The sequence below is a fragment of the Erythrolamprus reginae genome, chromosome 3 (assembly GCF_031021105.1).
Source record: "Erythrolamprus reginae isolate rEryReg1 chromosome 3, rEryReg1.hap1, whole genome shotgun sequence".
In the NCBI taxonomy this organism is placed as follows: Eukaryota; Metazoa; Chordata; class Lepidosauria; order Squamata; family Dipsadidae; genus Erythrolamprus; species Erythrolamprus reginae.
Window position 1 is genome coordinate 145,433,544 of NC_091952.1, and position 15,520 is coordinate 145,449,063.

The 15,520-nt window shown below is 39.7% G+C and overlaps 1 protein-coding gene across 4 annotated transcripts; it reads right to left on the reverse strand.

The window, feature by feature from the left end:
- Nucleotides 1-204: 204 nt before the first annotated feature.
- TMCO6 (transmembrane and coiled-coil domains 6) lies at nt 205-15,197 on the reverse strand. Of its 4 annotated transcripts, none has more exons than XM_070746917.1 (12): nt 14,625-15,197; nt 14,165-14,286; nt 12,991-13,100; nt 10,424-10,607; nt 10,153-10,257; nt 9,356-9,441; nt 8,371-8,487; nt 4,709-4,820; nt 4,430-4,610; nt 2,761-2,855; nt 1,170-1,337; nt 205-1,065 (listed from the first exon to the last, which is right to left on the reverse strand). In XM_070746917.1, the coding sequence occupies exons 1-12, from the start codon at nt 14,740-14,742 to the stop codon at nt 886-888; spliced, it is 1,578 nt and encodes a 525-aa protein (XP_070603018.1). In that variant the 5' UTR covers nt 14,743-15,197; the 3' UTR covers nt 205-885. The 4 variants fall into 4 exon arrangements, with proteins under 4 accessions (XP_070603018.1, XP_070603020.1, XP_070603019.1 ...); XM_070746919.1 differs by having other exon boundaries at nt 14,165-14,296; XM_070746918.1 differs by having other exon boundaries at nt 10,424-10,565; nt 14,625-15,169.
- Between the last annotated feature and the right edge of the window lie 323 nt (nt 15,198-15,520).

Sequence of the window (15,520 nt, forward strand, 5' to 3'; positions counted from 1 at the left end):
TGGAAACATGGAACAAGGCTTCTAGAATTCTTTCCAACTCATTTAGCAATTGTGTCCATAAGAAGTTGTATTCATTCTGATTTTTTCTACACTTCTCTTTATGTTATATCAATGAGTGTGTGCACTTGGAAATATATGTGAGTAACATTCACTCCAGTTTGGATCACATCATGGAAAGAAGGGAAATTTAGAATGTAAATCAGCAACTTTTAAATTTATTTATTACATTTCTGTCCAATTGACTCTCCCAAAATGATATATTGCTGCATTTTCTCCCCTGGAAAGGTTTTTTCTATGTTCACCAGATATATCCAGTCTATTTTAAACATGGTCCATTTTTGCTGGCTTCTGTCACCCAACCAGGTAAATATTAGAAACATGTATAATAATCAATTTAATGAAGAAAAATATATACATTTGCAAATTAGAATACGTACAGGACTTTGGCAAAGTATTAATGACATATGCAAAAACTACATTCATTATGCTTAAATTTAAGTCCAAATAGAAATCTTAAATTCTTACAAATAACTACAAATGCTGTCCCTACGATCTAACAAACCTGTAACTATTTTTAGATAAATCCCATCAAATTCAGCAAAATCCACTGCCTATTTAAAGCATTTCTATTAATTGTTCTAATCATTACAGAATTCCTGGAATGCCTTAATATATCTTTTCAATAATGCTTTGTCATTTTTCAGCTGAAGGGAAAAGAAATGGAAGGTACATGTGAGCACAAACACTCAGAAAGGAAAGGTGCTGGTGGATATGGATGTGTGTGTGTGTGAGAGAGAGAGACAGACAGACAGACAGACAGATAGACACAGACAGAGAGAGTACACTGCTATTCAAAATGTTTGTTTAAAATTTGTTGACAACAAATTATCTCATTGCTTCAAGTCTGTAAGGAAGGTTTTCAGTTCCAAGGGGATTATTTTGAGGAACAGCAGTTATCTGGCTAGCTGTTTGAATTAGCACTTTGACTTGCTCTTGTAAATGTAGATTATTTTGATGCTGCTGTAAGGCCTGTAGTCCAGAATGATTTACAAAGTCAATGGCAGCCTAGCAGAGTAAAAGAATATACACATTAGTATTGAAACTGCTAGTACATCTTGGAGTTTTAGAATATATAATAATACTATTAATACACAATGCATTAAAGCTACCTTTGGCCAGTAAAGGAAGATGAGATGCAATAGTTCTAGACCTTGGCCTACTACCTGGACATCAGAAACAACAAGGATATTTACAAGAGAAGGAAGCACAGCTTTTTGGTGCAGCATTTCACAGTAGGCCGCACCATTGGCAGCTATATTGCATAACACTGTTAGAACCTAAAGGGGAAAGTTGAACAAGAAAGTAAGATGAGCAAATTCAGTTACCAATATCAATTTATATTGGTATTAAAAACTCAAGATATCTTACATTGTTTACAAAGATTTCTTGCCTTTCCACTAAGATTCAGAACACAATATCAATGTATCTGGATCCTCACACACGAAAGCCAGCAACACTTTACTGATTAGCCACATAGAGTTTAAAAATTGAATTAAACCATAAGAATAAATAAAAATTGCATCCATATGTACTTGCTACCTTAATTACCTCAATCTGCTTTACATATATATGGCTCTCACCTGCACTGTTTTATTAAAAGGGATGTTTAATATTTGTGTTCTGACAATAAAATATTATATAAGATAAGGGGTACTAGTGAACCATTTGTTTTCTTTACAGTTGAAAATAATATATTTCTATATGATAAAATGTATGTTCATGATAAGAGATTTTACTGAATCTTCCACATTGTGTAAAGCTCCAAACAACAAGACAAATATAAGCTGAGGTAACATCCTGGTAACTCAAAGTAGGTGGTAATCTGAGCATATCAAAACAAAGTATGAAATTTTCAAATGTTCCCACCAGCCTATAACATTTCTAATCTTATGATCATTTGTTTAGCTACTGTTTAAAGTTAAGATGATGGTTATGACCAGCCCTTGGGAGTTCTGACTATCATAGCACTGTCATGGCCATATGAATCTGTGCATTAGCAATTGATTTGCACTTACAATAGGTTGAAGTATCTTGCAATCACTTGATCGCCATTTGCAACCTTCTGGCAAAAAAGGTTGCAAGTTGCTGGGGTAAGTCCCACACAGGTGCACCCTTCCCCAGCCCTTCTGCACTTGCACTACACTGGACATGTGTGCATCCTCCCTAATTTATTGCATACTCAGGCAAACCCCTGACCTGTATTATGCCTGCTACGCATCCACCCCAACCTGTGCCTCTTGCACATCCTCCACACAATCAATGCCTCTTGCGCCCTACCTGACTCATGCCTCTCATGCACCCTCTCCTCCGATTGGCACTTTTCCTGCATGCACCCCCCCAACATTCCCTGATCCATAATGCACCTCTCCTCTCATGCCATTCTTGCACCTTCCCCAACCCACACTACTTGTACTTCCCCTTGCACCCTCCTGACCCATGCTACACCTCTCACACTTTTAAGGATGCCCCAATACTCTTAAGGATACTTAAGCCCATTTTCCTTGGCCCTGTATAATGTATAAAGATCAGTTGTCTGAAGCAACTATTTTACTTTGATTAATGGCAGGGCAAACAGTTTCATGTTTGTCTTTAACTTAACCATGCAATATATGTCACTAAAACATATTTGTATCAAATTGTGAATATGCAGTTGCAGATTTTTCACAGTGACAATATTTTGGAAACAATATTTTTACCTACCAGCAAGCTGATCACCTTATAAGAACATAACAGCTTCAACAGATCAGAAAAGACTTCCAGGCTTAGCAGAACAGAACAAGATGTGGTGCTGTGAACTGGAAAAAACAACAACAGAAAAATCAGCCATTCATTTACATGTACAATGGTACCTCTACTTAGGAACTTAATTCATTCCATGACCAGGTTCTTAAGTAGAAAGGTTTGTAAGTAGAAGCAATTTTTCGCATAGGAATCAATGTAAAAGCAAATAATGCGTGCAAACCCGTTAGCAAAAAAAAAAAAAAGCTCAGAATTTGCGTGGGAGGAGGAGGAGGAGGAAGAAGAGGAGGATGACTGTCACTGCTCAGAGCGAAGGGGGCATTTCTCTGGGTGCTAGCAGAGATTTATTCCCTCTCCAAGCGCCCACAGAAAGGGAAATGCTTTGTTCACTCTGGACTGCCAAAGCCTCCTTAAGCACCACCGAAAAGTTCCTCTGGCAGCTCAGAAAAGCCCGAGATGGCCAGGATTAAAGCCAGGCCTTCGTGCCGCTCTCAAATTTTCTGGGAAATTTTTCCAGGCTCAGGTTCTTAAGTAGAAAATGATTCTTAAGAAGATACAAACAAATCTTGAACATCTGGTTCTTATCTAGAAAAGTTCTTAAATAGAGGTGTTCTTAAGTAGAGGTACCACTGTACTCCTTGACCTAGGCCAGTGATGGCGAACCTACAGCACGCATGCCATAGGCAACATGAGAAGACATATCTGAGGGCACACCAGGCATTGCCCTATGTCAGCTGCAACACGCAGGCCAGCTGATTTTTAGATTTCTTTTTGGTTGTTTTGCTGTTGCAAGGCTTCAGGAAAGCCGCCTGAACCCAGGGATGGTGAAAAATGGCCCAACATTAGCTTGTTTGGCCATTTTTTGCCATCCTAAGGCTTCAGGAGGCTTTCCTGATGCCTGGGGACAGGGAACAACAGCCCAACAGCCTTCCAGAAACTTCAGCAAGGCCTGTGCGCAAGCACGGGGGGGGGGCAGAGTGAGGGTTGTGCACATGCATGAGGGGGAGGGCATTGCATTATGGGTATGGGCACGCACACCCTTTTGGCACCCGAGCCAAAAAAAGGTTCACCATCACTGACCTAAGCCATTTGTTTAAAGGTAGTTTAAATTATGATCATGCTAAAACGTGACTTATGACCTGTCCTTGAAATTATGACCATTACTCCACCCCTCAGTCACATAATCAGAATTCAGATTCTTGGCATCCAAATTCCATTTAAAACAATTGCAGTGTCATGCGGTCATGCGATATCAATTTGTGGCCTTCCCAGCCCTCTTCCAATAAGCAAAAACGATGGGGAAGCCGGCAGGAAAGGGGAAATTGTGGTGATGTGTTGCTTACTAATCAGTGATTCAATTAATGACCATGGCAAAAAGTCATAAAAGTGCGTGCAGTCCCATGATGCCTCATAACAAGCACATCATTCTACAATATGCACTGTTTTTATTAATCTCTAATGTTCTAAAATTAGACAGTTAATATTCTAAGCAATTCTTTTAACTGAGTTCTTAGTATTATCAAAGCTCAAAGTATTATTCTTTGGAAGAGTCCAAATGAAAACCAAAGAAAGACTAGCAATCCTGTTGCGCTCTCAACCAGAATATACAAAACATGTTCAAAGGACCTACCAGTGAGGTTGTTCAAGAGCCACAAACATTCGCTTACAACAAAAGTTTGTTTGGGCAGGAAATACTGCATAAAGACAAATAAGGCCTTCAGAAGGCATTTTTCCTTTATTAACAGCTCATCGTTATTTGCTTTATCTTCAGCAAGAAGATTGCCAACACACCGCACAACAGGGCATATCAACTAAAAGAAAAATAAAATGAGATATATTCAGAAAAAAAGTTTCTGAGTCTTAGTCTGGTAAATCCTGTTTATAGTACTGTATTTCCCTTTCACCTTACCAGTTCCAGACCCTCAACAGAAGTTGTTGCTATACGAGAGGACAATTCCAGCAACAATTGCACTAGAGACGGCACAGTCCTTTGGGAAATCAGCACTGAATTATTCACTTGGCTACAAATAGAAGGAAACCAAAAGATAAGTATTTTAGATCAGCAACATGGATACAGCCCAATGTTTCTCCTTTTCCAATATTGTAATCCTCCCCACATTTATTTCTCAGGAGCACCAGATTTTGAATCTTCACAAGTTGAGTGGAACCCATGGAATGTAAAAAACGCAATGCTAGATAGAGACAAATCCTGATTTAGTTACAATAGAAGCTTCTTAGCAACTTTGATCTATATTATTATTATTTTATTAGATTTGTATGCAGCCCCTCTCCGAAGACTCGGAGCGGCTCACAACAGCAAAGCACAGTACAAATCTAATGATTAAAACAGTTAAAACCCTTAATATAAAAACAGTCATACATCCCAAACAAACCATACATAAAACGGGACGGCCAGGGGGAATCAATTTCCCCATGCCTGGTGGCAAAGGTGGGTTTTTAGGAGTTTGCAAAAGGCAAGGAGGGTGGGGGCAGTCCTGATCTCCAGGGAGAGTTGATTCCAGAGGGTCGGGGCCACCACAGAGAAGGCTCTTCCACTGGGTCCCACCAGACGACATTGTTTTGTTGACGGGACCCGGAGAAGACCAACTCTGTGGGACCTAATCGGTCGCTGGGATTTGTGTGGCAGAAGGCGGTCCCAGAGAGATTCTGGTCCGGTGCCATAAAGGGCTTTATAGGTCATAACCAATACTTTGAATTGTGACCAGAAACTGATCAGCAACCATTGCAGACTGCGGAGTGTTGATGTGACATGGGCATATCTGGGAAAGCCCATGATTGCTCTCGCAGTTGCATTCTGCACAATCTGGAGTTTCCGAACACTCTTCAAAGGTAGCCCCATGCAGAGTGCGTTACAGTAGTCAAACCTCGAGGTGATGAGGGCATGAGTGACTGTGAGTAGTGAGTCCCGGTCCAAGTAGGGCCGCAACTGGTGCACCAGGTGAACCTGGGCAAACGCCCCTCTCACCACAGCTGAAAGATGGTTCTCTAATGTTAGCTGTGGATCGAGGACACCCAAGTTGCAGACCCTCTCTGAGGGGGTCAGTAATTCCCCCCCACCCCCAGGGTAATGGACGGACAGATGGAATTGTCCTTGGGAGGCAAAACCCACAGCCACTCCTTCTTGTCAGGGTTGAGTTTGAGTCTGTTGACACCCATCCAGACCCTAACAGCCTCCAGGCACCAGCACATCACTTCCACTGCTTCACTGACTGGACATGGGGTGGAGATGTACCGCATACTGATGATACCTCACCCCATGCCACTAGATGAACTCGCTCAGTAGTTTCATGTAGATATTAAATAGCAGGGGGGAGAGGACCGACCCGAGGCACCCCACAAGGGAGAGACCTAGAGGTTGACCTCTGACCCCCCACTAACACCGACTGTGACCAACCAGAGAGGTAGAACCACTGAAGGACAGTGCCTCCCACTCCCAACCCCTCCAGCCGGCGCAGAAGGATTCCATGGTCGACGGTATCGAAAGCTGCTGAGAGGTCAAGAAGCACCAGGACAGAGGATAAATCCCTGTCCTGGGCCCGCCAGTGATCATCCATCAATGTGACCAAAGCAGTTTCCGTGCTGTAGCCGGGCCTGAAACCGGACTGTTGAGGGCCTAGATAATAGGGTTCTTCCAAGGACTGCTGGAGCTGGAGCACCACCACCTTCTTTCCTGGGGCTGGCAATATTGACTGGCCCACCCAACTGGGTTTGTGTCTATGGCAGGATTAGAACTCAAGAGTGTCCCAATTTCTAGACCACTGCCTTTACGTAATACGTCAAAGTGGCTTGCTTGGTTCAAAATGGGACCTATAAAGCCCTTCATGGCATCAGACCAGAATACCTTCAGGACCGCCTTCTGCTTTCCCAGGTATGCCCATGTTACACCAACACTCCGCAGTCTGCATTGGTTGCCAATCAGTTTCTGGTAAAAATTCAAAGTGTTGATTATGACCTATAAAGCCCTTCATGGCATCGGACCAGAATATCTCCGGGACTGACTTCTGCCGTACGAATCCCAGCGACCGATTAGGTCCCACAGAGTTGGCCTTCTCTGGGTCCCGTCGAAAAAACAATGTCGTCTGGCAGGACTCAGGGGAAGAGCCTTCTCTGTGGCAGCCCCCACCCTCTGGAATCAACTGCCCCCCCGGAGATTAGGACTGTCCCCACCCTCCTTGCCTTTCGCCAGGCATGGGGAAATTGATTTGCCGCCAGGCATGGGGAAATTGATTCCCCTCAGCCGCTCCGTTTTATGTATGGTTTGTTTGGGTTGTATGAGTGTTTTTAATCAAGGGTTTTTAACTGTTTTGCTTTTTTAATCATTGGATTTGTATTTTGTATTCCTGTTATGAACCGCTCCGAGTCTTCAGAAAGGGGCGGCATACAAATCTAATAAATCATCATCATCATCATCATCATCCAGAATTGATGATACAAAATGCAGCTGCTTGACTGTTAATAGAGATCGCCTAATAATATTACACAATACCAGTACTTCAGGAATTGTGCGGGCTACCAATTCGTCTCTGGTACAATTCCAGGTATCAGTAATAAAACCCTTTATGGCATATATTTATGAGCATATATTTATAGTATGTAGGGCTGCTTACTCCAGGCAGAATGGTAAGAGCAGGGGGATTTAGAAGCAAGCATGTGTCTTGATGGGGAAGGGCTTCCTGCTGAAATAAAATCAGCATCATTGTTAAAATTTAGAAAATGGTGGAAACTCAGTTACTGTATTTAAGTGAGTATTCCAAAATTAAGACATGTAGCTAGCATGTATTTGAGCATTATAAATGGTGTTGCCAATATGACGTTTACCACTTATATTAATGTGTATAGTATTGCTTTTTATTGCATTTGTTTTCATTAAGGCACTCAGGTTGTTTTTTCCACCCCAAGCAGAATAAAAGCACTTGTAAATGTATAAACCCAGTTCTTTTTGTCCTGATTTTTTAATTGCACTGGTAGCTGGCTCCGTCTTTCTTTGTTTTTTCTCTGATTGGAAATTCCTCTTTTTTCCCTGATTTTTCTGGCATAATTATATCACCTTAAAAATCCAGTGATATGATGCCAAAGGATCAAGCTTCTGTGTTAGTTTTGTGGTAAATCAATGTGTACAATTACCTAATGTAGTTAAACTATAAATAGAACCTTATCAAAGGGATTGTTTTGTTTTGTTTTCTATTTACTGACACACCCTCTCCTAAAAAAAGCAACAGAAGGGTAACCAAAGGAGTAATCTAGCACATGAACTAACCTAATTTCCTATTCAAAATAATTATGTTTTTTCTTTAGGGAAAGCCTACAACTAAATTCTGTCTAAAAACTAGTTCTGCCACCAACTGTCTTTTGCTCAACACTCTCCCAGTTGTTAATACTTTAATGGCCACTCCTCCCCCACAATGACACCAGATTTTTTTTCTCAAAGCCTGGAATGAAAAATTATACCTCTGTGTAGTGTTTATTCCCCTGTATATGCTGACTACTATTTGATACCTTCATTATCTATTTGATACCTTCATACCTTCATTATCCACCCAATATATTTACCTGCAAATAATGTAGTGAAGACCCCATGCACATTCCACTGCAGTTCCTATTCCATCTTCCAGGCTGGAACAAACCAAATGAAGCATGTGTTGAGGGAGGCTGGATTCTAAGAGCAGCCTGCAGACAAAAAGAAAATCTTATTTAATTACTAAGCAGAAAACTAAACAGCAGTCAGATAAGCACTGTCCTGTCATATCACAGAAGCTTACATTGTGTGGAAGAAAACACTGTACTATGGAAGCCGTGATAGATGCAGCAAGAATTCATATACAATTTTACAGGGCTACTACATGTAGATTCTTTGCATTAAAATGTATGAAGGTACTGGTTAAGGCAGTGTTTCCCAACCGTGGCATTCGCTGGCTGGGAAATTCTGGGAGTTGAAGTCCAAATATATTCAAGTTGCCAAGATTGGGAAACACTGGGTTAAGGAATCAGGATAGACACGGGAGACTCTAGTCCCGTCTTAGGCACAAAGACAGTTTTTGGTAATCTTAGGCCAGTCACTTTTTCTCAGTTGAAGGAAGGAACAAAGGCAAACTGCTTCTGAAAAATCTTGCCAGGAAAACTGCAGGGACTTATCTAAGCAATCTCCAAGAACCGAACATGATTAAGAATAAATTTTAAAAATGTACCCTTTACCTTAAAGCCAAGGAAGATATAAATGAAAAGGCAGAAACATATTATTTCTTTTTTATGGGGAGGTTGTGCAAGAGACCAGCAAGAGACAGCTTACCTATGAGAAACACCCTACTAGAGGCTAGCCTAGTGAGAAGACCCCACACATCATTTGCCCCACATCACCCAGGACACTGTTGCTGCAGGAGCAGTCTCCAAGAGACATACTTCCTTGAGCAATCCTCATGCCCTAGCTTGACACTGCCGATGTCCAATCAAGGCAGGAGGAACTAAAAATGGTATTTGGATCCAAATGAGCATCACATAACTACATAAGCATATAATTTGTAATTGAAATTTCACTTACGGTATGATTTCAGCTGCAGCTTCCTTAGATTGCAAGAGTTGTGTCAGAACATAGCCAACACCTTCTTGTATCGACACATGAGGTGACTGAAATCAAGCAATCCAATTTATTATCCAATAATTTAGGATCAAAGACACAGTTGGAAAAGGAAGCAGAGAATAGCAATGCATGTATAACAAAATAGATTGTTCCAAATATCTCACAAATTGTACGGAAACATTACATGCTTGGTAAATTGTGCTAAGTCAGTGAAGAAAATGCTGACAATTCAGTTGCCTATATTCAATAGCATTTCTAGCAGTTTCATGCAGAAAATAATATACTGGACCTGCGGACAAAGGTTACCTATGCAAGAACTATCTCAGAAAATATACTATTTCAGAAATATTCAGAAGTTTCTCAATAAGTTAAGGTCTTAGTAATACAAGACATTTTTAAAAAGAAAGGTATCTTCTTTGAAAATTATTTAAATGTCTTGAGCAACTGTAAGATATAGCAAATGCTACAGGAAAAGGAGATTTCACTTTTTTTAGTCATGGAGAATGAAAACTGAGTTTATTGCAATAGTTAAGGCATTCAATCAAGACTAGGAATACCCATTTAGTCTTAGACTTCATTGGAAGGCCAGTCATTATTTATCAGTGTAACTTAAACCACATAATTTTTGTAATAAGGATTAAAGAAGGAAAATTTCACATTAGCATCAGGAAGGGCAACATAAATTTAATAAATAAAAATAATTCATGAACCAAAACTGATATTCAAAATGACTGAGCAAAATTATATTTGATACTCACTTGGATACAGGATGCCAACACTGGGATGATGCCCTGAGGTAGAAGGTGTTTCTTCACAGCTTTCATCTCAACTACTAAGTTCCCTAATGTATATAAGCACAGCTCCTGAAATACATTAGGAAAGAGTATGTTCCTCCCCTATGTTCACTCTAACTGCAACTTTATGAACAAGAACTGCAAACAAGAGTAAAATTAGTAAATATTGGTAAATTTAAATTTTACTTCTGGCTTAACAGAAGTAAGAGCTATTAAGCACAAGAATGCATCTTACCATGAGAGCTACACTGTGTCCAGAGAGGTATGTCAGGAGATAAGAGGTGGCTGGCAAGCATGCTTCGACCACAGCAGGATCAGTAGACAGTGAAAGTTCGTGTAAACAGCAAGCTGCATCCATCTGCAGATTGGCTAGATTGCTGGTAAATAAGCCAATCAGCACAGACATATTTCCCTCCAACCTATCAATTAAAACATATAGATTTTCCTGCTACACTGCATCTTTGTTGGATATGTCTAAGCAAAAGAAAGCAATGCCCAATAGAAAATATCCTACACTAGTAAAACAGTTACAGGTAATCTAACTCTTGTCAGCTTTTCATGCTAATCCTGACGAGAAGTACAAACTATGAGTATGAATAATAGCTTGATAGCTTAATAATTATAAATCCACAATAACAAATGCTTACAAGACTAAAAGTATTTCTTGGCTCTTTTACTTTCCCTTTCCAGAAAACTAGGGAGGATCTAGTACCGTGATGGTGAACCCATGGCATGAGTGCCAGAGGTGGCACGTAGAGTCCTCTCTGTGGGCATGTGCCCCATCGCCAGCTGCTTTTTTTGTTTCCGGCACCCACATACACAGTGGCCAGTTGGTCTTTGTGCGTGTTGGAGAGCGGAAACCAAAGACCAGCTGGTCGGTGTATATGTGCGTTCTGGTTTGGGCCCTTGGTGCCAAAAAGGTTCACCATCCAGTACATTCTGTCTTTTATTCCTACAAAAAAAAGGGAGGGGGATGCCAATAATTCAATTTAAAGATGTACAGGAATATGTTATAAAAATCAAATCAATAAATAATATGTTATCAGTCTGTTAAATATAAGATGAATTAGGATTAGAATCACTCAGGGAAAGGTTAAGAGGGAGAAAGAGGAAGTGGGAAGGGGAGAAGGAGTGGAGGGAAGTAGGAGGGAGGAGAGAAGGAGTAAGAAGGTAGAGGGAAGAGGTGGAGATAGAGGGAGGGGAGTATAAAGAAAAGAAGAAAAACAGACTGATAAATGACAGCATAAAATAGATGCAAAAATATTGATTTATGATTGGCTGGATAAAAATGTATAATTATGTATGTTAGTAATGTTAAACTACATTCATTGATATATACATAGAAACTGTGAAAAAAAATTACAAAAAAAAAAGATTACACACCATTACAACCTAACAGGCCAGGATAAGTAAAAATGAATAGCATTTATGGAATCAGAACAACAACAGCAAAAAGCCTGACTGAACCTGTTAAATTTTTTTTTATGTAAGAAAAGGCAAAAGAACAAAATTATCTACATTCAAAACACTAAACAGTAGGTGTAGTAGTTCAACTTCTTAACTCTTGTATAAATGAGAACTGAATTCCTAATTCTGACCTGCTAAGACAAAATTAACATCTAACCTCTTAGTAAGAACTGAAAGTTAATTATAATTAACAAAGAAAATTATGCTCCTCTACATATTAAACATGAATGTTGTGTAATTAAGTGTTTATGTGTAAACTTTCAAATTTTGTCTTTCTCTGCCAAGCAAAATAATGTTTCCACATTGCAAGTTATTAGGAAAGGGGAAAATTTATTTTTGAATATTACAAAATTGTACACACTCATCCTTGTATGTACAAAAATATCCTGTAGAAATTTTAAAAAATCCTCCAATGTGACAACAAAGTTACAAAAATTATTAAAAGAAAAAATTTAAATGCCTCTATATTGTTTGCCTAGTAAATGAAAAAGTAATTGTATGCCGCCCGGAGTCTTTGGAGAAGGGCAGCATTCAAACAAACAAACAAACAAACAATAATCCTGTGAAAAGAAAACCAAAATCAACCATATACTTTGTCTTGCAAGAATGACAAAGACAGACATACCGTAAATATTTACAAAGAAGGAACCAAAACAATGCCTTTCTTATTAAGTGAGCAAGAAAGGCAGACTCCTGTTGGTACATCTTTTTTTTTCTTTTTAGGAAGATTTTTACTAGTATTGCTTCCTATGCCAGACTCTTATACAGATCAAATGCAAACACTTGATTTAAAAGGCAAATTAAACTTAATCTCCCTTAAGTTCCAACAAATTCCTTTAAACTCTATTTGCTCACTCAATGACTATGTTATAATACAAAACGTACTAACAAATGCAGAAAAAAGACTGTAGTTCTTTCAATGATATGCTCTCCTTTGAAAAACACACATTAAAGATGTGTTCTGGATTCAACAGGAAAATTTCCTGAAAGCTCTAAAACTATTAAGCTAGTAATACTCTTAAATATAGACATTAAAACAAATAAGCTAAATGCTCCTGAATCTACATACAAAAATAATGAGCCATATCTTACCAAACAACCAAATCAGCCACCTCCCACCTTATATGTAAACTATTCACCAGCATAACTGATAGGTCAAGATCAAAGCCTTTGAGGCACCATGTTATCTAGCATGGTGCCTTCTGAAAACAATCCAACTGGAGGAAAGGCAGTGGGAAAGATAAATGTGACAGCATAAGGTCTAGTTGATTCTATTGAACCAAATAAGCAATTTACACTAGTATCATTCTATAATGGAAGTGTACATCAGCTAACCTGACAAATTTCTGCTGGATTTCTCTGTACTGTAGTCCTTGTCGAAGAAGCTTCATAGAGGCTATTCTGTCTTCTGTTCCTCTCTGGATTTTTTTAAAAAGCTGTGAAACCTGCCAGTGAACAATACTGAATCAACAAAAAACTTTATAGAGAAACCAAATCAGAGATAGAAGCTTCTTTTTATTCCACTTGATATGGAAGGCAAAAATAAGCCACAATTTGCAACAGGAGACAGACTTTTTGTCAAGAAAACAAATGAATCATAGAACAAATCAATCCAGAATTTTCACTTAATAAATGGCTACTTAAATGATAATAGGGGGTTGTGAAAATCAAGATTGCTATAGCTAAAGAATGAATGACTGTCCAAAATGGATCAACTCATTAACAACTGCAGCTGGCATACCAGAAATATTGATAAAACCTTTGCTCATCATCATTTGTAAACCTTAAGACACCCTCTGTTAAGCAGTGAATGCAGGTAGTCCTCGATTTACAATTCATTTAGTGATTGTTCAAAGTTACAATGGCACTGGAAAAAGTCACTTATGGCTGTTTTCACACTTACGACCATTGCAGCATTCCTACGGTCATGTAATCAAAATTCAGATGCTTGGCAACTGACTTGCATTTATGATGGTTGCGGTATCCCAGGGTCATGTGATCCTTTCTGTGATCTTCTGATCAGCAAAATCGATGGAAAAGTCAGATTCACTGAACAACTGCAGTGATTCACTTAACCGTGGCAAAAAAAATGATGTAAAATGGGGCAAAATTCATTTAACAAACATAATGCTGGGAATGGTGAAAAGAAAGAAGCAAGGTGAGCAGACTTGACCGTAAGCAACGATGTGCACACTGTTGCAAAACCTGAAGGACCGAGTTGAGAATAAATCACCCTGGAGAAGGTCTATGTAGTCATTATTTTATTTTAGAAAATTTATATTGCTGCCTACCCAATTCAAGGCGGCTTACACAAATATTGACACTGACTCATGATAGCATCTGATAACATATAATCAATTACTCTCTAAGAATGCTGAAGGGCAGACATTCAAGCAGTCTCTGGAGGGCCACCGGTAGTTTAGGTAAGTTTCCAGAAAGTTGATAACCCAAAAACTGGAATTGAATATACTGCAGTGAATTCCAATTCATTTAGTGACGTATATCTTACCTCTTCCTCTGATAAAAGAGTTGCTGTTTCACCATCCATTTCAATTTCTCCATCAGATGACTTGTCTTCACATAAACGCCGCTTACTGTATAACTGCTTTAGCCTCCGAGCACTTCTCAGAGCTGTAACAAACTGTAAAATTATCAAAGTGCCCTCGTAAAACAGGAAGAGCAAAAAGAATAGTTTGATGCTGTTATACAAGGTTACACAGCTGTTCAATTACATAAAAATGCAATTGACAAGAGGAATGCATAATGAAAGCTTAAAGTTTAAAGAAATGAATTAAAAATGGGTATCTTTTGAGACATTTAGTAAGTTTGACTATTTTTTTTAATCTCACTTATATCTAAGTTAAACATTTGGATGGAATCACACTAAAACAACAACACACATTAAGTGGGATAAAAATAATGAATTGCCTCAGTTCAAAACTAAATAAGTAAATTAGAAACAGTGTTACCTGCTTCTTTCTCTCTCCGCCAAATTCTGAGGTGCTCAACGCTGCAGCCATGATGCGAGCGGTAACAACTCCTCTTCCAGCTTTTCGGACCGGACGTTCCTGGCAAAGCAGCCATCATGAAAACCCCGGAATGGACGGATAGAAAATCAGATATACAGCACTATGGCACGAGAGGGCGCTCTCTCCTTTAAGTCCAGCTTAGGCAGCGCCAGTTCTGATTTGGGCTCTGTGTTTATATACGTATTCGTTTTCTATACCAGGATGCTTAGCGTCGCATTCACACGAGTCAGTAAGAGGCGCTCTATCAAGGCCCGTCCACCTTTCCTCAGCGCTTTCGAAGAGAGCCAAAGGGAAAATGGGACATGACGGAGAAGTTGTTTCCAATAATGTTTTACCGAACGCCTTTTCCCGGTGTAAAGGGCTGCTACTGCGCGCCGTTCCTACAAGAACAGAACTAAGACGAGCGACCTCCGGCCCACGTTGCTTCTCCACAGCCTTTTTCGTGAGGACACAGGCTTCACACAGTGGTGGAACGTCTGCGCAGCAAAAAGGGGCGGAGCCTTGTTGTTCGTCTTGGCTGATATAACCACGCCCGGAGAAATGGAATTGGGGGGGGGGGGGGGGGCATGCCGGAAGATTATAATTCCTGCACGACTGTCGGGGGGCTGCCCTATCTAACAATGTAATTGACAAAGTGACTAAATTAGCGAATAGGGAGAATGCTGAGGACAAAGTTTACCGACTTCAGCAAGACATTTGACAAAATAAACCACAGTCTACTTCTGGCAGGATAGAACAGATGGACCTCCTTCTGTATGTAGAGAGGCATGCAGTGGGGTACAGCAAAGTTCTTTCTTGGGCCCAGCATTATTTAACGTTTTCATACATGATCTACA

What these genes read in the sequence shown, in the direction of transcription:
- TMCO6 (XM_070746917.1), bottom strand. Translation starts at nt 14,742, where the DNA reads ATGATGGCTGCTTTGCCAGGAACGTCCGGTCCGAAAAGCTGGAAGAGG. An exon ending in GCGGAGAGAGAAAGAAGCAG is followed by an intron (nt 14,287 to 14,624) that starts GTAACACTGTTT and finishes AGTTTGTTACAG; the next exon opens with CTCTGAGAAGTGCTCGGAGG. An exon ending in GACACAGTGTAGCTCTCATG is followed by an intron (nt 10,258 to 10,423) that starts GTAAGATGCATT and finishes AATGTATTTCAG; the next exon opens with GAGCTGTGCTTATATACATT.